At 39.4% G+C, this 26,364-nt stretch overlaps 1 protein-coding gene and 1 long non-coding RNA gene across 3 annotated transcripts; one reads left to right on the top strand and one right to left on the bottom strand.

Moving 5' to 3' along the window:
• Nucleotides 1-3,560: 3,560 nt before the first annotated feature.
• On the bottom strand, nt 3,561-8,254 carry LOC131365520 (uncharacterized). 2 transcript variants are annotated; one of them, XR_009206697.1, is made up of 5 exons: nt 8,115-8,254; nt 7,024-7,149; nt 6,026-6,131; nt 5,005-5,097; nt 3,561-4,352 (listed from the first exon to the last, which is right to left on the bottom strand). It is a non-coding gene; the product is annotated as an uncharacterized LOC131365520 (long non-coding RNA). The 2 variants fall into 2 exon arrangements; XR_009206698.1 differs by having other exon boundaries at nt 5,014-5,097.
• On the top strand, nt 8,137-21,691 carry c1ql4a (complement component 1, q subcomponent-like 4). The gene is made up of 3 exons (XM_058409119.1): nt 8,137-8,613; nt 9,285-10,722; nt 19,875-21,691. The coding sequence occupies exons 2-3, from the start codon at nt 10,186-10,188 to the stop codon at nt 20,052-20,054; spliced, it is 717 nt and encodes a 238-aa protein (XP_058265102.1). The 5' UTR covers nt 8,137-8,613; nt 9,285-10,185; the 3' UTR covers nt 20,055-21,691.
• The last annotated feature ends 4,673 nt before the right edge of the window (nt 21,692-26,364 follow it).

Genomic DNA, 26,364 nt, shown 5'->3' with positions numbered 1-26,364 from the left:
TAAACACCTGAGAGCATGATTATGAATTATTTCCTTTCTACAGTCATATACAGTCAGTTGGAGTTGTGTGATGCAGATAAAGGATATGTAGAATGTTATGTTACGTATTGATTAGGAGGTTGTTGTCCTCAAAGCCCACATGGGGTTGGCATCTTCTCCTCGAATATCGAAATCTTCATGAAGCAGAACCTGTGCATTTTTGTTCTAGCAGAAGCAAACAAAAAAAAAACACAACTGATGCACAACTGAGGCTGTTCTCTTTTTTTTGAAGCTCTCCAGAATAGTGGATGTGTGTGATATATATATCATGAAAATGCAAACAACAAACAGACTTTCATACAAAAGTCCACTGCAACTTTAAGAACAATTAGATGACATCTTGTAGTTAGAAATGTGAAGAACTCCTACGTTTTGTTCAAACTATGTCCTGCCCACTCAGTAAACTGCTTAAGGCAATTGCTCAAGTCCCTAGTTATACCTGAGGTCAGAAAATGAATATAGACAATTTTAGTAATAACTTCTCCCTGTGCACATGCGAACTAGGAAGCGGGGATTTCAAAAGGGTGTGCAGAATATGGGTCACCATACAAGTCAGAACCTGTGCGTATGTGACATTCTGTCTCGTCTTCCTCATTTAATTTCCCAGTTTGTTGTTGCATGCTGTTTTTGCTGGGGTTTGTTCCTCTGCTACTACTTCTGCTTACTGTATCACTAGTCTGTCTGAGTCTCTATGTGAGTGTGTACAGCACAGCATTATTCTAGAACGAGTGAGCGTGAGTAAATGTTGTTGTGCTGTTTTTGTGTGTGTTATGACACTGTTTGGACTGCAAGACTGATTTCCATCCCCTGCGAGAGCTTCTACTTCGTCTGCCTGGAATAGGGAGCGGTAAATAAGTGGTAATGGGAGCGAATGGGAGGGAGCTGGGGAACACTTTCTGTCATCACTTTAGAAGGTTGTGACCCCAGAGCCCAGTGACACTGAGCTGTTAAATAATTCAGCGGCTATCTCGCACTGGGCCTCTGGAGAAGCTGCGGCTGTGATTGCTTGGAGCTGACTGACTGACATTTGCACATGAAAATGGGCTTTGTTTTCCCCCAAACAGCAGGACAGCTTAAGGAAAACAGTGCAGGGCCTCGGAGGAGGGGGCGAGGGTGAAAAAAGATGGGCCAGGCACAGGTGTATGGCATACTCACCTTACAACCCCTTCACCAGTAACCTGCTGACGAGAGTGGTGCAGCACACATCAGGAACACCTAGCTTGCATAATTAGCCAATTCAAAACAAACAAAATGAATAAATGACACATCTATAGATCTGAATTAAGAAAATGCAGCAATAATGAATTCTTACAACACTCTTAAGGCGTATGCACACTCAAGCTAAGTGTACATTGCATGCTCCTTGGATACATCTGGATAATTTAGAGATGAGATTTTCCAAGTTTCAGTGGATTGTTGCCAATGTATGGTTTCATTACTTCTAAATTGACTCGATTTAGAGTACAATTAGCTAATTCTCTAAGCTCTGAGCCAATAAAGCCAAAAGTCAGATTACACTGGGTGTGAAAATGACTATATAAATAATCTCCTATCCATCTCTTGCCAAATTCGAAAAATGATCATTGTACAAAATAGCAGCTAAACTATGAAAATGAAAGGTTTCATAATAGATAATTGCTATTTAGGGGACTCATTTGGGCACTAATTATTGCTACTGATTCAAATTAGCCCTATAATATATGCTTTATTGTAAGAACATACCGTAGTATTGATTTGCAATGTTTACTCTATTACACAGTCATGTTTTAAACCAGGAATGCTGGATGCTCTCACCACTAATTTACAATAAGACTTAAAAGATAAAGTGTCAAAAATCTGCAGACATTAGACAGGATGAATCAGTGACTTTGCTATGCTTTGAGGTCATTTTTTTTGCCATGATTCCACTTACAAATAATCATCACTGCAATTATCACACAGTTCTTATCATCTTTATCCTGTGATAACATTTTCATCCTGATGGGCGTGGTCTCTTTAAGGGTGACCCCACCCCAATCCACAGGGCATGACAACCAGAAAGTCACCTGTTAGAGTGATGTGTTAGACGGCGCTGTCCACTTCAGCAAATCATCAAAACATAGACTGGGGGAATATCTTTTGGAATGAAAATGATAAGCCAGCGCAGTACGATACTATTAGAGTTGATAAATTTGCCTATAGTTATGTAAGATATGTTTTGCTGTGTTTAAATATAGTAGGTAATTTTCACAGCTGCTTCTTGTGATTTGTGGTTTCACCTGTCATCTAAGTGTTAGTGAAAAAATTACCTAAATGGCACAATTTTATTTCCTAAAGTCAGTGGAGTGCAAAGCTACTCTATAATCGAATAACAATGTAGTATTACGTGAAAAAGCTGTGTTATTATTGAAAATAACTAAAAATATAGCAAATCACCTTCTTCTGAAAAGCTGCTTTCCCCCTTTTGTTCTTAATTAAAGTCACTGTGTAATCACTTCAGATATCTATCATTGTTAACCTTAAAAAACCCCAAACAGATATGAAATCACTATTTAACGAGCGGAAGATGTTCATTAATATAGTTACTAAAAGTTTAATAATAAAATGGTCACTATAAGTTCAGGACTGTATTAATATTTAATTATGCCACATTTCACATTAACCTGGTTATTACTGCTGAGATTAGCTTCGTGTTTCTTCACTTCACTAGGTTTTTTTCTACTAGGTTTATAAAATGGGTTTTGTATATTTTCAGAGAAATCTAATGCCAGTCATTAGATATGTAAGAAGATAAGGATTGTAATATAGCCATCATTTGAATCCCCCCACTCCAGGGTCTTACGCAGTGCAAAATATTAGCATATCTTTACAATCTTCCCAAGTTCCGGATAAACGTCACTACCACTTAGCACGAACACTGGCGCAAATAAATATGCCATTCACATTTGAGTGAAAAGCTTTTGTTTAATCCCTAAACCCTCGCAGAAAATGAATGTGGACTTAAAGAGGAGGAGTAGTGGGGCTGCATGCTCTCAGTATGCTTGACCATATCTCTCAGCTTGAGAGGCGGAAAGCAAGGGATAAGTGGACAGCGAGGGGGAGGGAGGGAGGGAGAGAAACACGAGCAAGGGTGGGGCGCAAGACAGCTGACAAATTGTGATTAATAAATGTGGTCCGGGACGGCAGTGTGGAACGATGCTTATTAATAGAGAGAATTAGAGTGGCTGTGCAACTCAATCTGCACACTGTCACTCTGCATCAGGCGCCATAATCAGAGCCTAATGAAACAGCACAGCAGCACCTCCCCACCCGTCACCCCCCACCCTCTTTACACCACCTCCCACCCTCCAACTCATTCACTCTTTCTTACTCTCTCTCTCTCTATACGCTTTCCAGGATCCAACCTTCCTTACCGGTAAATTGATATATTACCCTATATGCACACACATCCATGTCTTAGCACGGACACACACACTCTACATGCATGCATGTCCACGTCCTCACTCCTCATGAAGTGGACCTTCACCACGATTATCCATAAAATTGTATGAGACGCAATTTGAGAGATAACAAAGACGATAATTCTTAAATTTTATTATTTTTTAAACTTCGAGCATATTATTCAGTAAGTGCTATGAATTATTCAGTAACTACAGTAAAAGTAATAGGAAAGATGTGCATTTATGTATAAGAGTGAGGAATATAAGTCTAGAGCTGTCATCGTGACCTGACACTTAAGGAGGTTAATCATTTTACAGACAAATCTTATCTTACTTTTATGCCTTATTGTATTAAAACACCATGTTTTTTTTATCTAAACTGCACAGATCAGTGGCACAAAATTGACAAAAACGATTATCTCGAGTGATACCATAAAGAAACCATGCTTTGTCTAACCTTAAAGATTTCTGATGTTCTGATGGATGAATCTTTAAACCAATTTTTCTTGTTTAATTAAAATAAAAAATAATAAAAAACCCTGTTACACAAATTTTACAAAATGTATTTGGTTTTTGTGGCACAAACAAAAATGGATAAAGAATTATGGACTGAATGGTTCTTTACTAAAACCTTGGTTTATTCAAAGAATCAAAAACAGTTTATTGATGACATTGGTTTAATGAATCTTTTCTGGAATCTGTTTTTGTTTTTTTTTTTGAGTGTAATTTTCTTTTCACCCCAAAAGTACCTTACCAGTTTCTCCTGGATGTTGCTTTTCTGTATATCTTTTCTTTTCTTTGTTTCCGTCCTTTGGGACAATGTTTGTCAATCCCAGACAGTCCAGTTGAGTGTGTTCCCAGTTCTAGCCCATTCAATACGACTCATTAAAAGATCTGTAATTAGATGAGTCGAATCATGTGTGTTAGAGTGGGGAAAACACTAAACCTTTAAGTAGTGCCCTAGGTCAGCGTCTGGTAAACACTGCTCTATGGCAATGGTCATTAACTCCAGATTTGTACTTGATTCAGTTCCAGCAGCTAATCAAAGACTTTGGAGGACAGTGATTAGTTAAATCAGGGGATGGTGAGTTAAATAGGAAGTAAACCAGAAGAACAGAGATCTTTACGATTTAGGTTGATGAATGCTCAGCCAATGAAGTAACTCTCACCAAAGTCTGTTTTCTGATGTTGGGATGCTTTAAGAGTCATTATTCGGTTTGGCAGAAGAATAATAACCAAATAATTAAGATTGAGACTAATCCAATTTACAGCTAGCCCAGGAATGATTGGCACCCTTGTTAAATATTCATAAATAAATTCATGAAACAAAGTCTTTGGGGTTCATTCACTTAATCTCACAGTGAAAGCATGAGAGTGATCGAAACTTTCATTACTACACATTTATTTTAAGAAAATAAAAAACCCTAATATAAATAATATAATAATTTATATTCTATAATATATAATAGTTACGTAGCATTATTATTGGCACCCCATTTAGTAGTTTGTACCTCCCTTTGCCAGCATAACAGCACTGAATGCTCACCTGAATTACCTTGATATTGGAGAATCCTTCATAAAGTTGATCCCCAAAGCAGTGATGTCGTTGTTGGTGCCACTTTGAATGTTTTTATGCGAGCTGTGCAAAGGAAAAAGCATGTTCGTACAGTATAAGATTTAGAATGCACAATTATTATGTATTTTATACCACAACACTGTTGAGGTTTTGATATTCTGAAGATTTCTTTAAAGACATGTTTATTTCTCAAAGTCTCAAGAATCAGTAATTTGTCAGTCAGAGTAAGTCTCGTTTTCATATAATAGCATGGTCCATCGTGTTTTGTTCCATGAATAGCAACAAGGCCATTTGGGAGAGGAAGTACTTTTTTGGCATAAGGAAACTGCCCATATTAATAAGAACATGGAAATAAATGTTGCTAGCTTAGTTACAATTTTTTTTCCTTTTCATCCTAATACAAGCCAGGCGGTGCAAGTCAAATGTTAAATATCTCCTATTTCTGGTGTTCATTAAGGTAAGGCTAGCAGATAGATGACAGTAGTAGCTTAGAGCAGAGCAACTGTTGCTGTTACCATAGATACCAGTGGTCAGTGGAATGAAACAGGTATCAGTATTTAGCTTCTTATTCATTTTTGCTCGATATCCTCATAATCTCAACATCCTTACAGGCAAACAGATACACACACCTCCAGACTTGTCATTAGATCTTTGAGCTCAGATAAAATTTCAAGAGTCTAGTAACGATTACAGCCAATTAGGATTTAATAAAGTCAACACCATTTCATGTGATATGTCATAGAAATCACAATTTATACGACAGAGCAGCGCATGGATGTTTTTGTGGGCGGGTGAAATGAACATTATTAGATTTGTAGATATAAAATGATAGGACTGATTTAACACAAACGTGCTTGGTTGTACTGTATACGTGCATCTGTGAAATGTCTGAGAGCAGTCAGACAATATATTTTTTATCAAGCAAGCGCAATGTCGTTATATGTCATATGAATGGAGGTGTAAGAAATGACTGCAAAACCACACCCCTTACTCTGGCCTTAACTGAATTCATAACCTTGAGACTATCTTGGTGGGAGACTTTCTCTGCTGTATCTGTTGATATCACAGGCCTGCAGCATTTCTCGCTCTCTTTCTTTCTGAAACACACACACACACACACACAACACATCCATATATGCATAAGGATAGGTGATGATGAAAATGGGGGGCTAATTTAAATACCATAACTCTGTAATGATCCATGCTCCCCCATGCCCTTTACCTCCTTAGGTGCCTCTGGCTTTTATAAACAGCACCGTGAAACATTAATTAGTAGTGTAAAAATCAGTTAGAGACATAAAGCTATGCATGGCATGAATAAGAGCATACAGTGACTAATGGGCTGTTCAGGTCACACATCACTGAATAGGTGTTTCGGTTAGACTGGCTTTGACCTAGTGTTATATTTATGTCTTTCGTTTCAAAATATATGAGACAGGTCAGTGTAACAATTCAAAATAGGGCTCATAGCCTGTAGTAAATATGTAATAGCATACCAAAATGAGCAAGCACTTTCGCACTTTCTTCAGATAGTTTAAATCTTGTTAAATTCAAGCAAAATGCATCTAACTAACCGAAATAGCAAAAAGGAGAAAATGAGGAGAAACGCGAGGACAGGGAGAGAAAAAGATGGAAAGTGAAAAAGAAATGAGGGATAGACAGCTTAGAGACGTGCATATTTCAATATTAATCAGCTCAGTAATATTTTAACAGGCACTAAAGATCCAATTCTCACTATATTGCCTGTGACTCCTGGCAATGATTATGCATCCATAGAGGCCACAACTGTACTGGAGTAGAGTGAATGTGTGTGAGTGTGTGTATGTGTGTGAGCATGCATGTGTGTGTCTGTACATGTGGGTTTGTGTGTGCCGGTGTGTCTAATGGAATGGACTGACTGACCCACAAAGTGGAAGTGACACACCATTTAAGTCAGACTGCAAAACACACACACAAACACACACACACACACAAACAACACACACTCACTCCAACTCTTCGTGTCTGCTGAATCCCCCAAGATCCAAAGTCACTCCTGTCTCACCACTCATTATTTGGATCGAGATCTTCCTGGCGCTTCTCTGTCCTCTCTCCCACTGCACACACCGGTCACATCTGAAAGAGGGAGGAGGGATGAGAAGAAAAGAGTCGTCAATATGTATTCGCCCTGCTCCCACCTTCGCCATTAAACTTTAAAAATGCAGATGTGTGATTAAACCTGACAGGGAAGAAGGGAGATTGGCTGAGTTACAAAGAATTCTCAATGGAGCTGCACAGAAACTCCATATTTAAACACTATTTTGTGGCAGCCCAAAGACATGCTGCATGCAAATGTACACACACACACATCACAATGATCCACGCACAATTACTCTCACGCGATGCTATCTACCATCACTAACAGTCAAAAGATCGTCTCGCCTAATTAGATTATTAGACGTACGCATGAACGAGTTAATATTTCACTCGGAAAATGGGTTGTGGAATAGGTTTATGTGTGTGAAATGAGTGGGGAAAAGACAAATACTAGATTTAAATGAGAGTTGGAGGAAAGGTTTTATTTATTGTGATGTGTAAAGGACTGTACAAGAATGCAGAATGTTGTGCAAGAGATGACAACTGAAAAGTGTTTCGCATGCGTGTGTGTGTGTGTGTGCGTGTGTGTGTTTCTGTGTCTGTGTGTGTGAGCACAATGGTTTCAGTGTCCTTCACTAATGAGGTCTAAAAGACCTCACACACACACACACACACACACACACACACACAGGCCTGATAAAAAAAACTCACTCTTTCCTAATCCAAAACATAGATCTGCTAAAAAATATTTTTTGTTAAGAAAGAAATAAAGGGGAAAAAAGGTAATTTTATTATTTATTTTTCTCTATAATAGATATGTACACAGATATATAGACTGCAGAGATGATTCTATCTATTACCTGTACACTTAAGCTGTTGGTTTGAGAGAGAGAGAGAGAGAGAGAGAGAGAGAGATGGAGGTGAAGGAAGGAATGAAGGAAGGAAGGAAGAAAGGAAGGAGGGAGGGTGAGAGAGAGCGGATCGAAACGTTGCTGAAATCTCACAGGTGTTGGAGAGAGGTCGACTCGCAGTTCCACTCAGACCTGTTTCAGCTAATCGGCTAATCGGAATCAACTTTGAACTCTTTAATTGTTTCTCTTTTTCTTTCCTTTCTTAATTCTTTATATCCGCGACAACTTTAACCTCCCCCCCCCCACGCAGTTTATTATTTATTTATTTTTCGAGGTAAACAAAATGTCAAGGGTTGTGGATTTTTTCCCCGTTAGCTATCGGAAATAGCAGATATTAGATTAGCACGCTGCAGTTAGCTAACGCGCGCGAGAGAGAGGGGGGGAAACCAAAGTCCACAGGAGGTGAGCGCGCGCTTCCCGCGCTCTGCGAGTGAGCCGCTTTCGTCCGCTCGCGCGCGCAGTCATTAGCGGTCGCTGCTGGGAATGTGTGCCGCTGGAAACGGCAGGAAAAACTGAATATTTTTTCCCCCCGAGCAGGGTTATCATCATCATTATAATCATCACCAGGGAGAAAGCCGACATTTTTAAAACGGTAAGTGTTTTTAAACTTTTTGTTTGTTTGTTTTTTAGCGTATATTCTTGAACGGTCAAAGTTGCGCGTGACGACGGAGGGGTTGTTACCTTCACGTGCGTCACTCTGGGAAAAGCCAGGTGTAAATGTAAATGGCATAGGTTAAGTGTGTGTGTGTGTGTGTGTGTGTGTGTGCATACATATAAATAAAGACAGAAACACTCTAGAGCAATTTTCATATGGAAATTGATAGATTTCTCTGCAAGCAGAACTGCAAGGCTAGTAAAGTAATCACTTTTTTAAAAATGTTTTTACTTTAATAAAGTGAATTGTGGTAAATGTGCATGTTTATATTGTTTGCAGAAATATAGACCTTACTGTAGACAGATTGCATTCTGTGTTTAGGTTTTTTTTATTTATTTACAGAGTACTGGAGCGCAGTGTAATGTTATGCATAATGAAATAGTTTTATAATGATGTGCATAATGAAATGAATGAGTGTGGTGCATCGTGCAATGAAATGTATAATGCACAAGCTGTATAATAAAGTTTTACGTTGAAATAATATGCATAATGGAGGGGGAATACACTCTTGTATAAACCTTTGTATTGGAGTATGGTGTATAATGATATGTAATGTGATGTATGTGAGTTCCGTTCGATTTAATTCTTTCGTTTGTTTCTTTCTCCAGTTACGGATGTTTAACCTTTTGCCCATGAAAAGCCGGGATCTGTCTCTAAATCAGGACATCTTCATAATATCCTAAAAGAAATCAAAGACTTTTTTTTTTTTTGCTCAGCCAAAACTCTCAGAAAAACAGATACACAGAGTCGTATTTTTTATTTATTTTTTTTCCGGACAAGAAAATTCCAAAAGGTTTTACGTCATTTCTCGTGCAACGTTGAAATTCCTACATCCCTTAAGTGAGCTCTTGATACATCTAACAGAGGAACATTAGCCCGGCTTTTGCAGACATATCATTTTGCGACTGATCTGTGATTCAAAAGAGCCTTCGAGAGACTTTTGTGTCCTGGAAGAAGCTGTATGTAACAACGAAGGTAATAAGAGAGGGGATGAAAGAAAGGAAAAACAAGTCAAAAAGACAACAAATCAGCAAAATTTTAACCACAGTACTTCTACAGTAAGAGTACTGCAGTAATTCTACTAGTATAAGGGATCCAGAGCTCACTTCTTTTTCTTTGCACTCTTTTTTTCCTGCCACTCCCTTATATTTTCCACTGCCACCCTTCAGTCTGTCTTCCTTTCCTCCCTGTAATCCCTCAGCCCCATTTCTTCTCTGTATGCTCCATGCTCTTCTCAGCCCGTTCACCTCATCCATAAATTCATCCATTATTCTTGTCCCCATTGCTCTTATCCTTCCATAGACGTCTTTGTTGCCGGCGTTCATTTTCATACACAGAAAAAAAAAACCCTAATCCCTCTTTTCATACTGCCAGTGTGTGTTTTTCTGCACTACACCATCCACACTGGCGGGCACCATTCCGCCCAAAGGAGAGGAGGACTTCCTCGCGCTGGCCGCCTCCCGGCTCAGCCGCCGCAAGCGCGTCATAGGGGCGGCAGTGGGTGTGGCCATGGTTCTCATTCTCTTGGTCGCCATACCTCTGTTGGTTCACAGCACCAAAGGGGGTGGAGCTGGAAGTGCGGGAAGTCATTATGAAATGCTTGGCAGTTGTCGCATGGTCTGTGACCCCTACACCCCATCACAACATGGCCAGGAACTGACATCTGTATCACCGCGGCCCCCTGAGATCACAAGCCGAAGAGGGAAGCCTGGATACAGAGGGCCTCCAGGACCCCCAGGTCCACAAGGACCCCCTGGAGAGCCAGGAAAGCCTGGTCCACAAGGACCCCCAGGACCTGGCCCAAATGGTTATGTGCCCTCTATCTACACGCCGAAAATTGCTTTCTATGCAGGCCTGCGGAAGCAGCACGAAGGCAGTGAAGTGCTCAAGTTCGATGATGTAGTCACCAATGTAGGCAACTACTATGAACCCACTACTGGCAAGTTCACTTGTCCCCTACCTGGCATCTACTACTTCACCTACCACGTTCTCATGAGAGGAGGAGATGGAACCAGCATGTGGGCAGACCTAAAAAAAAATGGACAGGTAAGTTCACTTATATGAAACATTTGAAGCATTCTAAACATCTGAAGCATTTGAAAGTCCATATATTTTCTCCTTCTTTCACTACTGTAGGTATTTTGGACATCATTCCTTTTAGCATGTTTTTAAGGAGTTTGGTGGGGGAATTGAATTAGGGACAAGTCTGAACAGTCTTTCATTCAGAGTATTCCTGCAACCATAGCTACGTTGGTATCTTTCATATGCAAAGGTCCTGTAGTTATATTGCCTTGCTTCTTATGATTCCTGACTTTCTGAAGCACAGTGCCTTCTTTTCAAACACATTACAGGGGTTCCAAGGTGTTTCCATTCTCAAAGCTGGGACCTGGCCTAAATTATATGTGCCTTTTCTTTTACACATGGTGTTGTCGTGTTTCCTAAGTATCAGGATTATGTAAGAATACGTCATAGTGCACATGGTCCATGACTGGTGACCTGGCATCTATAAGAAGCTTTATAAGCATGCAAATTGTGTTGTTTTGCAGGAAGTTGGTGGTCAAATCTAATGAGCTGATTTGCATATTAGAAGGAAAATCCATCTAACACATCTAAAGACACATTTTAACTGCAGGTGCACAAGCATTTAGATAAAGTCTCATCATGACACAATCCAGATGAAAGAGGCCAGGTGTAAAATAATCGTAACATATGGGCTGTTATTTTAACAAAACCTAGATAGTAGTTTGATGCACATCTTACGTCTATATTATTAATGTGAACTGCACAGTCTGTGAGTCCTGGAAAGATGAAAAGTATCAGCAGAACGCCTGGTGGAGATGAGCTCTTCCTCCTTTTAGTGCATCGACTCAGTAGTGTAAAGAGCAACATGTATTACATAAAGAAGTGTCAAGGAATTAGGAAGCGCTCAGCTATTGTTACGGATAAAAATGAAAAATCTATTTACACTACATGGCCAGAAGTTTGTGGACACCTGACCGTCAAACTTATATGTGGACCTTCTTCAAACTATTTCCACAAAGTGAAAAAAATGTTTTTGTAAACTATCCCTGGATGACAATGGGTGTGTGAACGTGTGCATGAGTTTGTGCTAAACCGGTGTCCCGCTAGGGTGCGTACCCAGTGTTCTTGGGATATACTTCTTTGTCTGAATAGAATCACGCAGATACAGGCCTCAGTTCATGTTCACATCAACCATCAGTTCGGAGGAAAAATGCGATTTTGGTGACATGACCATGGCATGTATGTTGCTGCCAGATGAGCCAGTTTGAGAAACTGCTGGGAATATCTCCTGTGAATTTCACGAACAAACTGGACTGTTACTGTGCTGTTTGGTGGAGTCTGTGCCTGTGATATCCTGACATTAATGTTCTTGACTTACAGGAGTGGAAAAATAAAAAAGAAGTGGGGAAAAATTGGCAGCTCAATGCAATCACAGTGCTAACTCAATGTTTTTTTCTTTTTCGCACCATTCTCTGTAAGCTCATATGCAAATCCCAGGAGATCAGCAGTTTCTGAAATACTCAAATCATCTGATTTTAATGCTTGATGTGAAGCTCTTCACCTTGATCTGCATGATTTTATTCATTGTGCTGCTGCCTCATGATCGTGTGGTCTTTATGGTTAATACGCTTCCATTCAGATGTATGCAACTTGAATTCTACATTGCTTGCTATGACAAGTGTCCATATGTTTAGTGGACATGTATAAGATAAACATTTTTCCTGGTGTTCCTTTTCGTAGCATTTTGGAAAGCTTTTAAAAGTGAACTGTTTTAAACATGCTACTATGGAGGCATTTTATATGCGTTCGGTTGTCCATCTGTTACTTGTGTTACTGCTGGGTTAAGAGTATCAGAGTATAACAGGTAACACACATGCTGTGCTTCGAAAATGATAAGCTAAGGTGTACACCTACAAGGTGGATCAACAAGGCATGTGTGTGTAATAAAGTGGGCAGTAAGTGTGCTGAATTTAAAACCCCGGTGAGATTCTGTGTCTGATTCACTCGCACAAGCACCACACCCACTACCGAATTATACATCGCTACAGACTGAATCCGAGGACACCTGATAAACTGGACAATGAGTTTACACGAAATGTAGGTGTAACCTAACCAACTGGCTACACGTATAGTTTGCAATTCCGATTGTAGCTATATGTTAGCAACCTTGCTGAAAATGTTGTCAATAAAATACGGTACATATTACCTGTTTTAAAGTCTTCCAACACTCTGAGTCTTCACAGTTACATTTTATCACTGCTAATTAACAAATATATTTTCTCCTTGATTATCACCTTACAGGAAGTGCAGTAGGAATAAGCAGATATGACTGTCAAGGTGTGGACAAGCCAGTTTGCACATCAAATAAATAAATAATGAATGCAAAATTGACAGCTTATTCATCCAGTTGTCTAGTCCCTTGACACTAATTAAAGACTAAAGGCAAGACACGGACAGCAGAAAGAAAATTTTTATAAATCTACTGTGGATTTCAGAGATTATACAACCTGTAAAATCAATAGTAATAAAGCCACCCCCACTTCCATTTGCTATGTTGGAGGGAAAAATCTGAAGGCGTACTGACAGACGTACATGCAAAATGTAAAAAAATAAAAAAAATACCTGTTTCTTTTCAAGAAGGGAGTGAAAAGTTGAAAAGTGCCACTTCCTTACTGTCAGCCGTTCTATCTGAATGTGGTGGTGGATCGTGTGACGAGCTCAGAGTGAAAGCACATTAAAAAAGGACCCTGCACAGTTTAGTATTGTCATGCACATCCAGTCCTCCTATTAAATCATTTATAACCCTTAGATTGGATCCTCTGCCCACCACCCCTGCCCCCTCTTCTGTATTTCATTGATTGCCCATTAATTATCTTTTCACTCAATTCAATTATTTAACCATCTCCGTCTATCTCATACCCATCAGGTGGCACTACTTCATAAGGCTTGATGGCCTTTGTGTCCTTATGCCTTATGACAGACCTATATGTGTGTGTGTGTGTGTCTGTAGGTGTGGCATTGGCTTCGCTAGTGTAATGTAATGTGGGAAAAAAAACAACTGCAAAGCACCTCAGGCTATATCAGTGAAGTAAATGAGTAAATAGCGCAGAATTTAAATTTGAAAGCACTCGGTGAATGTAGATATCTGTAGCCCCACACTGTGCACGAATAATAAAAACTCAAGTGAATGATTTTGACAGATGCTGTGAGAATTGAATTCCCAGAGGTGTCATCTCAGCGGAGGCACCAAACTTCAGGAATTACAAGCGTAGTGTTATGTTAATTTGTAAAAGGTTACACTTCTATATAAACAAAATGATCCGCCCGTAAGAGAGTTGCTGTAACGGTGCTAAAGTTGGAGGTAAACCACAGCACAATTACTTATAAATACTTTTATTACACTTTGGGTAACAAGAAAGTGCCGGTGTACGGCGTATGCTTTGGTTCATGGAAGACATGTTGTATTGAGACAGATGAGACTGAGAACAATATGGTAGCCCAGTAGGTGTCCCGGGGACAGGGATGTACGTGTGAATTAAGAAACAAACCAAGGAATAGATGCGTTCACATTAGTGGAAGATATGATGGGAGAGAACGCTGAAGGAAACATGCCGTTTGACAGAAAGAGCAAGATAGATAGCTCAATCGAGACTTGAGGACAGTGGACTGAGAAAAGGGGCAGAGACAGATGGAGAAGCAGTCGTGTCATGGCTAGACAGGTTAACAAGGTGTCTGGGAAAATAAAAAGTAACCAAGAAAAAACGAGACTACAGGTAGACGTCGGAGTTTGTTTACAAATTATGAATGTCGATGGACGTCAGGGAGTTAATTAAAGCAGGGAGTCTCTGATGGCTCCTCCTGGGTGTATTCTGCACACTGCTTCACCTGGTTCGGAGCTGCAGCGTGCATCTGGAGAAGCTGTCTGCGCCTCAGTCATGATGGACAGTGAAAGCTGTTCTCGGAGGAACTCGGCTGCGTGGCTGAGACAGTTTGCTCGAAGTCGGACCCTAGCCATGGGAGGCTAAGGGCTCCCAAGAGTGTGCCTTTGCCGTGACAGAATTGTGCGTCTGCCAAAGACTGCTAATCCATTGCCTTAAGTAAATCTTGTTGGCATTTCAGCTCCTTCAAATGACCTTTTGGCCATAATACCCCGCTAGAGTTTCATAAGACGGGTCATGAGTTATGGGACTGAAATCAGGGTATTGGTCACAAGTTGACACTGGTCAAAATTTAAATAGTACTGATAGACAAGGGTGTAAAAGTCGCAAGCAAGCATAATGCTAGAAATAGATTGAGCTGTGTGGAATTATAATTGCATGCTGAGGTTACCACCTCATTTGGATTCAGTTTGACTTTACAGTATGACTGGTAAGACGTGATGGAAGAAGCAATTATGCTGGTGGTCACATGTTGAAAAATATTTCCTGCTCATTTGTTTGCTGTATCTCAGCACCTGCTGCAGCTGAAGTGAATTCATTAGCACGTATTAGGGGAACATGGATAGTTAGTGCTGCAACGCTATCACTGCAGATCTGCTTGCCCATGTGTAAGGCTACCTAATCAAATAAAGATGATTTGTCCAGCTAGATTTGCTTTTGCTTCTTTCTCCTTTTCCTCTCGTATCTGGTGAAGACGACTTTAACATCTGTGGTTATTCTCATGCAGAGGTTACATAACTACAATTTGAAGTTTGTTCTCTGATGATGGAGTAACAGCAGATGAAAGATGTGGAAACATGAAAAGATTTGTTCAGTGGCGATGACAGCGCAAGCGTTAGAGGTGGCATCTTTATTGTTCTGGCATGGTCAGAATAATGAGCTGTTTTCCCAGCATCTCTTGCTTAATGCTAATGTGGATTTGATTCACAATACAGCAGCGGTATTATATGTCATCTTTGGCTAAACGGGAACGTTTTTTCATTCTCATCATTAATTTCCCTGGTGTTGTAAATCTTTTAATTCATAGTCCCATGGCTCTGCTATGTATTTCAGAATCCAGGGAATAAAGTAGACTAATACACATTTTATCCTCTTTCATTTAACCATTCGGGGTTTTTTTTCCCCTTCCACTGTCATACACTCCTTTAATAGACCACCAAAAGGTCAAGCTTTCTTGCACTCTAGTGTAATAAATGCCATCGCCTGTCTGTTAATGACTGTAATAAATGTCTTCTCAAGCAGCATCATAGACATGATACAGTTGAGGTGTAATGAGTGGCTGTGGCGAGTTGACATTCTGTAATGACCAAATATATTCAACTGGAATCACACTAATGAATGAAGACCTGATAATGATCTAGGAGTATCCTTTCGTCCCGTTATGCACAATTTGTAATACTGACCATAGTCATTTACTATATAAGTAGTCATAATGTCTTACGGATGGTATATTGTTGATCCATAAATATAAAATACTAGCCCAATTAAACCATAATTCTATGAACGACTCAAGTGATTGCTTGTCTCGCTTTAATCTTGTACACCCCATGGGGGACGGCAAAGCTATTCAATAAATGTTCCATTTCCAACCCTTTGGTTTCCCCTCTCCCTCCGCTGCTATGCACTTGGTCCCTTAGGTAAGTTTAAGAGCTAGTTTTCCATTGTCTCCGCTCTAAGAGGCCTGTATATCACACGGAATGAATCCTGTCAGTTTTATTACCACTGGAGCACAGCAGCAACTGATAAAAACAAGACTTCATATACCCTCACATCTCTTTGGTCTTACAAAATAGCCTCGCTTGATCAGTCTGTTATCCCTACCCCCTCCTGGTCTTCTCTCGCCTTGTCTGTTGTCTGCCTCTTGCTTCACATCTATGCTTGTGTGTAAAATGCCAATGCAGCTGCGCCCCTCTTTCTCAACCCTCCGCATCTCCCTCCCACCCTCCCTCCCTCCCTTTCGTTTAATGGTGCCCCTGTAATGAAAGGCGCTGGCAGAACAAGCCCCCGGCAGGCCCGAGGGTCCTTGCTCACAGCCAGAGCCGAGATCAAGTCAGTGTGGTGTTTCACAAGCAGCTCGCGCCTGTGTCAATATCCATCTCTGCTCCAATCCACAGTAATCCTGAAACATCTCCTGCTAACTCGTCCATCTCCCTCACCACCACCCAGCATTTCACTTATTTTTGATAAATACCGGAACACAGCGAATGAGCAAAAGTATGTTTCGCCCTGAGGACGGTTGATCCTGATGCCTGTTGTCCGAAGTACACGATGTAACCCATCCCGAAAGTACAGAGCAGTAATCGATGAGGGCACAGAAACAGGCTTAAATGTTCTGCACTGGGTGTTGGCTAATTAAAGTGACCACTTGCATTTTGGTATTGAGCGTAGAAGTATGCCTAAGGGAGAGAGACGCCCTTTTCACTGTTCGGCAGTCTTAATGAGCGCAATGACATGCTCTTGACATCGATGAGATGAGGAAGCCAGGCCATCACTGTCACACACACACACACACACACACACAAAACCACACAATGACACATTTTCTATATTGAGCATCTGCGCTGACAGAATTTCTCTCCTTTTGGATTTTTCACTTAGTGCCGAGATTTATATGTTTACAAACAGTTCGTTATGTCGGCCTATTTATAACACATTGCTTTAATTTCATACAAATTAACCTCGACTGATTCAGAAATGGAAATCTTTCAAATCGCAAAAATCAGTATTCAATGATAAGGAACTTACTGTGGCAGCACACTCCAGTCAATTTACAAATTATTGACTGAGCTGTTTTGCAGCCAGAGTCTGTTGCAAAGTGCTAATAGAGTGTGTCTGTTACATTATTACTGTGAGTACACAGTTCACCAAATCTCGGTATTCAAGGTTTAGGAATGTTTGTGTAGCAGAAGGAAAGTTATTTATGGCTTTGTCGGTAGTCTAAACAGTATAGAAAATATATTTTCATAAAGTTCAATCACAATCCAACGTGCAGTTCTAGAGAGCAATCTGGCAAAGAACATTCTCGGTGTGGTTTGGATAAATATCCCAATGAATTATAGCCAGTATTTAAATATAAAAAAATCACATGTGATTTCAGTGTGAAGCTGTGATCCTGGAAGCACAATATACATGTTTTGAATCTATGCAAAAAATGCACATGTTAAAAATAAGCATGTCTGTGTATGTGCATACAAAAAGGCTAAGATATATGGTAAACAATTAATCCACTGGCTATCTCTTGGTATATATTTTTTCCAGTGTGTGCCTGTTAGGGGAGATTGTCTGCAAAGCTTGACAGGAATTGAACGGTGACACCGTCACCGAGCAAAGCACTAGACAAATGATGGTCGGGATCCGGAGACGGAAAGACCAAAAGGCTCAATAAATTACATGCATCGTCTATGTAGGAGTTATATTCTTATTTCGGAAATGAATACATATGATTTCACCATAGTCATTAGAGCTAGCCTGTAAAGATTTAACATGGGTGTGTCTTCAGGTTCCTTTTAATGGAACGTCATTAAATGTTTTCACCTGAAATATTTCAGTGAGTCAGACAAATCAAATCACGTCATGCCGAAGGAAGATGAAGCTTTGTCAATTGTTTCACAGCTTTCCGAACCTTCTTAATTGTAGAGTCTGTTCAAGTGTAGATGTCTGTGTGTCTACATGACTAAGCCCAATTTAAAATGTTAACAAACAATAGATCCACTCCTACAAGTCGATACAGCAGATCCTTGATGCAGAATTTAAATAAGTCTGTGCGTGTGGCGTGTAGTCTCTGAAAGATGGGCACAGGATGTGTTTCTCAATTCAACAGGTCGATACTGGAAAGAGATACAGTGTGTGTTTACACACCTCCATAGCAAGCCTTATTCCACAGGTTGGACCATACGAGCAGCGGCTTTACAGGAGATCGATACAAGGGAGTATGGAAGTAGCCTCGATCCATTTAGTTTCACCGGCCTTGCTGTCAGGCAGTCCACAAAAACACACAGGAGGAGAAAACCTTGAATACAATTAAAAAGCCAGTTTACAGGAACTTGTAAAAGAGAACACACCAGATCAGTATAGATATGATTTACGAACACTGTGCACATGCTTCTGATACCTGAATTGTGTTATTTTATGTATACGATGTATTAGAATTTGAAAGCATTCACTTACTAAGTAATTGTTACCAAGTAATAATAAATACTAAATTATATCACATTATTATTATTATTATCATTATTATTATTATTGTTATCATTATTACTACTTCTACTAATAATAATATTTTAATTCTACTGCATATTATAATGACCCTAAACTTTGATATTAACCCTTGCAGAGATAATCAAAGTTGTGTTGAATTTAAATAGGTATTGATCAGATAAACCAAACAAACAAACAAACAAACACATAACTAGCAGGTACCGTTACCGCCTCATAGCTCCAGGGTCCCCAGTTTAATCCTGAGCTCAGGTTATTGTCTGTTTGAGTTTGTCTGTTTGTTCTCCCCATGTTCACATGCAGCATGCTAAATTGCCCCTAGGTATAAATAAGTATGCAAATATGTGTGGTTGTTCCTGACATGGACTAGCATCCCATGCAGGGTGTATTTCTACCTCAAATCCAGCTTTCCTGGAACAGGCCCCAGATCCAACATGTCTTTGTATGCTGTATTACAGTTTCCCTCTCTTGGAACTTAAACGCTCAAACCTTTTCCAGCTTGGCACTTTTCCTGTGCACAAAGCAAGGTCTCTGAAGACATGATTTGTCAAGGTTGGAGCGTAAGAACTCGAGTGGTCTGCACAGAGCCCTGACCTCAACCCCACTGAACACCTTTGGGATGAGCTGAAAAGTAAAGGATATAACAGCAAAGGGGTTTTTTTAATAATTTAACAAGCACATATGGCTGTGATGGTTAGGTGTCTACAAACTTTTGGCCGTATAGTTAATTACATTGATTAAGGAAAGTGTATAGGTTCTTATGTGACTTCAGTAACTGATATTATTATTATTATTATTATTATTATTATTATTATTATTCAGTATTACAAATGAATCTTATGACTTTTGAAAATATTTAAAAAAAAAAAGATCTGTCATATATAGATGTGTTATGCTGTTTTGTCTGGCACACACATTTTTTCTTTGGCCCTGGTAAGTGCATGTAACGACGATGACAGAGTGAAGTCTAAGCGTCTCTCTGTCCTTCCACTGACCATGCCTCTATTTCTCTCTGTGTGACAGGTGAGGGCCAGTGCCATCGCCCAGGATGCAGACCAGAATTATGACTACGCCTCTAACAGTGTGATCCTGCATTTGGACGTAGGGGACGAGGTGTGTGTGCAGCTAGATGGGGGAAAAGTCCACGGGGGAAACACCAACAAATACAGCACCTTCTCCGGGTTCCTCATCTACCCTGACTGATTATACATTATACCTGCCGCTCCTTCAGCTCACAATGCTGCTCAGCACATACACACACACACACACATATATATATATATATATATATATATATATATATATATATATATATATATATACACACACACTGACACAAACACTCTAAATAGACCTGAAAGGAGGGACATGCACATGGTTTGATGCTGGGGGCAGAAGGGCTTCACTGACATGACATCATGAGCAAATTGTTGCTTTCATTAAGCAGGTTCTTTTCTGACATGTTGTTTGTATGTGTATGCAAATGATGGTAATATGCTCTACTTATATGAATGCAAATTTCCAAAAAAAAAAAAAAGAAGTGTAAAATAGATATTGCGTATAGAAATATATCTACTGGAGTGTTATCCTCCCTCAGCACTTGCAGCATTAGATGTACATGTGTTGATGTTATACAAGTCGCGTCATTTTTGCGTGTCCCACTTCAGTATTTAATTTTCTTCACACGTCCACGAGCGCACGTTCCTGAAGTTGGACAAAGCCATTACACGCGCGCGGCCAAGGCTTGGTGGAAGAGATTTCCATGGTCTTGTTTTCACTAACAGGAGGACTGATTGGATAGCGTGGCGCAGTTCAATACAATGACATATGTATGCGCACACACACCACCACTGTGGGCCTGTGATTAATCTAAGTTCCCTGGTTCAATTAATTTGACTTAAAGTGATCGCTTTGGCTGTCAGTGTGGAATTGGAGATATGGCCTGTGTGCATGGACATGCAGGGTGTGTGTGTGTGTGTGTGTGGTCAAACACAATACTTGAGCTGTGAGAACATGGATTTTCAATGTGTCTAAGAGCCCTGCCCCAGAATAAAGCATTAATATACTGGCTTAGGGTAGCTGTCTCTAGCTTGACTGATGATTAAAATTTGACCAAAGTTAAAATAATTGCAAGACTCTGTCCAAGAGGTGTCTTTATTGCCTTAGATAAGCTAACAGTGATAAAGTGCACTGACCTTAAATTAAATGAATTGGTTTAATTGCTGAAAGTATCTGTTCATGCTGCATTAAGCTCTTCTCATGTAATAATTGAAAAGGTAATGACTGCTAAATTACCAAACAAATCAAATCAGAAAAAAAAAGAAATGCTCAACATTAGCAGCGATTTGTAATGTGTTCATGCAAATTTTGAAAGATTAATATAGCTACATTTCCCAGCATAAATTGTGCCAGTATTAATGGATATTTTTTTTTTAGTTCTCTGATTGTATTGTATTTAATGTGTTTGTAAAATTATATCATGGCCAGATAAAGGTGGCTTTCTGCAAATTAATTATTTAATTTATTTGTCAAAAATATTTTTTTAAGAATTAACGGGCAGTCCTGAGTGTGTGTGTGTGTGTGTGTTACAGTACGTTTCAGTTGTAGCAGGAATGAGAAAGATTCTCTGCATCATACAGTGTTCCTGTAATTTTACTGAACTGTGTATTCAGAAAAAGGTTGATTCTGGAAATCTTATAGTAATTCTGTGCACAGTGGGATTTGGCAGGACACAAGACAAGCCATGTGCAAATATAATGAAATGCAAATACACATCAATACATCCATAAATCAAGCTCCATTTCTTCTCATAAAACAACTCTATAATAAAGAATGTGTAAATAGCACTAACTCGTTTCTTCCCTTTGTTCAGAAATCGATACGTCAAAGACAAAGAAATCAGATTGCTCATGAGGTGGTGATTAATTTTCTATAAACTGTTGGCTTGTGCTTAAAATAACAGGTTTATATTAATGCACTCATTCTGATGTGTTATCAATTGTATAGTAAAAACTTTACAGGGACTTTATAATGAACACGCCATGACGTAAGGCAGATCATGTGAATCCGACAGAAATTGTGCTACCTAAGAATGAAAAGCTATAATCATCGATATGGTAAAGCTTTCTGTACGGAGACTCCTGTGGTATAAAAGTAACAAAACACTCCGGGGTTGTAACAGTAATTAAGCTGTGCACCAGGACACAAAACACTCCATCCTTGATCATTGTTCGACAGCAGAGTGTTTTATTTATTGTGTAACCCATATATATACGTATTCTGGTGTTAATATTAAGAACTGAACTCATTATGAATGTACACATCTGTCTGTACTGCCTTGTGACCTCATGAAGAAAAACAGTGTCGCCGTTTTTTTTAAAAATTAGACTCCCTAAAAAACAGCAGACAGCAGCGGAAACTTTGCCACTACCTGTGACAGTGTTAAAAAGAAGGGAGAAATCTTTAATTAAGAGCGAGCGGTAATGACATTCTGAACTTGCAGCCTGTGGGGGATCGCAGTGTGTGTGTGTTGAGCCAGCCTCCTCGCTCTCTCATGCTAGACTCCAGTTGAAAGTTAATTGGACCGGGAGAGGTCTGAGACGGTCTGTGCCGAGGCCCATTAGCGATTCCCCTGTCGAATGCAGAGCCACGAGGATCACAGACTCACAAATAGGAGGATTAAAATAATCAATACACTTCACTTACCTCCAACGCCTTCACACACGCGTACGGCTGCCCAAAGCTGCACGCCGACACCCCGCCCAACCGAATTCAGTAATTAGTAGAGGATCTATTCACCATTGGTATGATACCTGGCGCCTTACCTTCACCCACACAAATAGCATTAGCCGTGCTATCTAATGAGGGGGCATAGTTTTGACTGGTTGTGTGGAGATGAGGAAAAGGTCAGCGAGCTGTTGAGAGGCTGCTCTCGCCACACAATGCATCACACAATCGAGAGCTGGTATTTCAGTTGTGGCATACACCCAAACAAACCCTCACTATAATCTTATTTTTTACTACCAAAAGCTAAACTGAACGCACAATAGCACAACGGTTCGTACAGATTTATTGCTCACTCACAAATCCTTTTACCCATAGATTTGCTCCTTATACTTTCTCTATTTATGCGATTATTAGGGAGTCAAACCTGCAGTCATTAACTAATCATAATAGGGTACGGATTATTATAATAGGATTATTTTTTAATAGGATCTTGCCACAAATTAATATACTGAGGTCACAAGATAATATATACGGTTCTTGTGTCCACAAGTTAGGTTAATTTACACTAATGACTACGTTGCGCCCAAGATGTGACCCGTAAATATAAACATGCGGTTGTAATGTATTCATTTATAGCTATGCCTTGTAAAAACATCATCACCACTTCATAGGCTCAGTGATGCTGAGAATGATGTGCAAGAGCAAGGCAGATGTATGAGCAGGATTAAATTTTAATATACACATTTTTCACAGCAAAATAAAATGATCGAAAATTTCCAAAAAAAAACATTTGTTGTTATAATTGTGAAATGCCAACAATTAGGCCATCATCTGTTTCCGAAAGAGCAAGATTGTTATACGTAGCATAATATAATATAAAAAAAGTATTGCAGCTAGAAAAAAAAAATGACTGAGATTTCCTGAGAAAACATAACCATACATTGCTTTATTCAAAAAAACAATTAGAGTTCATAACTGACTAACGGCCACATAAAATCCTTTAATACCAGGGTTTAGATGCTCAGGTCTAAAAATATTATAGAGGAATTTCAGTTCTGAGCAGCACAAACAAATGTTAAAAGCTATTAAAACTTCAGGCAGCAAGTATTACTCAGTGTGACGGTAATGTAGTATTACACATCGATCAGTTAGGATTACAACTTGTCAAACTGTATGAGATCATGCATAATGTCGTGGCTGAATTCTATAATTCAGATTGTGTGTTCTCCATGTCAGATTATATAATGAAAACCACCTAACCTAACAATGTGTATGTTTCACCATTCCCACTACAGTATTTGTAGCTGCTCCATAGGTTTTGTTTTTCATCCTAATACTAAATCCTACTATTAGCGACCTGTTCGAGCACAGCAACGTCCCTGCACAAAAAGACAATTTAACAAGGGTAGGGTGGAAGAACTCGGGTGTCCTGCACAGAGCCCTGACCTCAACCCCACTGATCACTTTTTGGATTAATTGGAACGCTGACTGATCACTGTCTGACCTCTCTACTATAATAGCAAATTATCTGAAAAGGGATAACTTAAAAGCACGTATGGGTGCAATGGTCAGGTGTCCACAAATGTTTGGTCAAATACTCTATACTTACAAGGGCCACCAGCTCAGATATCTCATACTGCAGTTATTCAGGCACAATGACAAATTTTCAGCCTTGGTGAAGGACTTGAGCAAACAGAACCAGCTGCAGCTCAACATGATCAGGACAAACGACTTGAATGATTTAAGCCTCACACCCTCTTCATCCCCAAACTCCTATTACTATTGATGGAAGTGGTGAGGCTTTTGGGTGGATGTGGATGCTAAACCCGAGCGGTGGACAATCAAGATGAATGCAGTGTGTCAGAATGCTGTCCTTGTGTAAGTCTGTTGTTGCTTTTGTGTGCAAGTTGTTACTATAAAAAAAATTATATATTAGATCACACAATTTAACAATTTAAACCTGTGATGCTGTTATAGAAAATTAATCAACCAATCAAAATAGACAATTAATTAGCGCTTTGGTATAAAACTGTATATCAGCCAGTTTTTTTTTTATCCATGACTGGAAAATCATGTACATGTTAAATCTTCACACAGAGAAAAGATAAATAGTACAGTACTATTGAGAGACTATTTTGGTCAGCCAGACAACATGGTCATTTCTGTCTGGGTTTTACTCCAACTGAAGGACTATAAATGTGCCGTATAGGACTTGTTAGTTATAATTTGAAGTTTGACCTTCATACCAAACACTCATTTTAAAATGCACATGTTGTATACTCAAAAAAAAAAAAAAAAAAAAGTTTCATGTAGCATTGCCAACTCACAACATTGGGGAATTGATTTAGTACCATATCTTGAGAGGCTTTACAAGGAACTGTTTCCACATTTTGAATTTCAGTAAAGTTTATAAGATTTACTCTTATTAGTGTTTTAATGGTGACAAGACAGGATTCAGTATTTTGTTAGCCATTTCATTGCCTGAAGGATCATTTCTTTTTTACTTATTCAGAGATTAAATAATTAAATCTGCTTTTGCCTGTTATTAAACTGAGTAACCACGAATTTCAGTCGAAAAGAGACAGAGCTGCTGTCCTAAACAAAATAGCCTGTTATCATTAATCACTGCATATGTACTATGTACAATAGTGAAATTAAATGTTTAATACTGTTTATTCTTGTGACTATAACAGTCTCAGGACATCCATCCATTGTCTATACCTGCTTTATTCCTAATTAGGGTCACAGGGGTCTGCTGGAGCCTATCCCAGCGCACATTGGGGGGAAACACAGGGGTACGCCCTGGACAGGTCTCAGGGCCACATATAGACAGACAACCACACACACCTACAGGCAATTTAGAATTACCAATCAACCTAACGTACAGGTTTTTGGACTGTGGGAGGAAACCGGAGAACATGCAAACTCCACACAGAAAGGCCCCCACCTGTTCGAACCTGCGATTCGAACCCAGAACCTTCTTGCTGTGAGGCAACAGTGCTAACTAAGCCACCGTGCTGCCCCCAGTCTCAGAACAATAAACAGCATTTAGGGAAATCTGTGCATGATCATTATGTGCAGCATGCTTCCTACAATCATCAATGCAGCTTATTGCAGCTACAGTAATGATACTTAGCTTTATGATGTGGTGCAAGGCTCTTGGGTGAATTTCGTTTTTTCCTTTAATATGGATTTTTCTGTAATTATTTCTGCAAAACTCCATTACATGTGATGGCTAAAATAGTTCCATTAGAATAGTTTGTGCTTTTGGTGTTTTAATATTAAACAGAAAATGTAAAGACTATTGAATGAGCAAGAGGAATAATACTATCTATGCAACCATTATTCATAAAATATTTATTTAAAAACATAATTCATGAAAACCTAACTATCCTACTACTATTTTATAGGAGTGTGACGACGGTGCCTATAAACAGGGTTAGGAAATTTGTGACAGGTTCATATTATTGAAGATTTCTTATCTGTACCAAAAATCACTTCTTTTTTTTAATGGCTCCTTATTTTTAGGATTAAAACACATTTCTAGCTTAGGTCTAGACTAAAGACCAACCTGTTTAATACAGAATAAACTTGACTTCCTATAGGGGTAAGGATAGAAGACAAGTCTACTTTTGGTGAACTTATGTACTGGTGTTTTTGGCTAATTCTATTCAGAACCAATCACTCCTGGGTTTTGTCTTGACCGTCACTCCCATAGCCTTTTTCCTTTCATTTTAATTAGGGTTGCCTGAGCACCCTTTTACACACAGATCACCTAATAGTTATG

The sequence above is a fragment of the Hemibagrus wyckioides genome, linkage group LG15 (genome assembly GCF_019097595.1).
Source record: "Hemibagrus wyckioides isolate EC202008001 linkage group LG15, SWU_Hwy_1.0, whole genome shotgun sequence".
NCBI classification, from domain to species: domain Eukaryota; kingdom Metazoa; phylum Chordata; class Actinopteri; order Siluriformes; family Bagridae; genus Hemibagrus; species Hemibagrus wyckioides.
The sequence above is the reverse complement of the archived record's forward strand: the minus strand, read 5'-3'. Positions and strand labels throughout refer to the sequence as shown.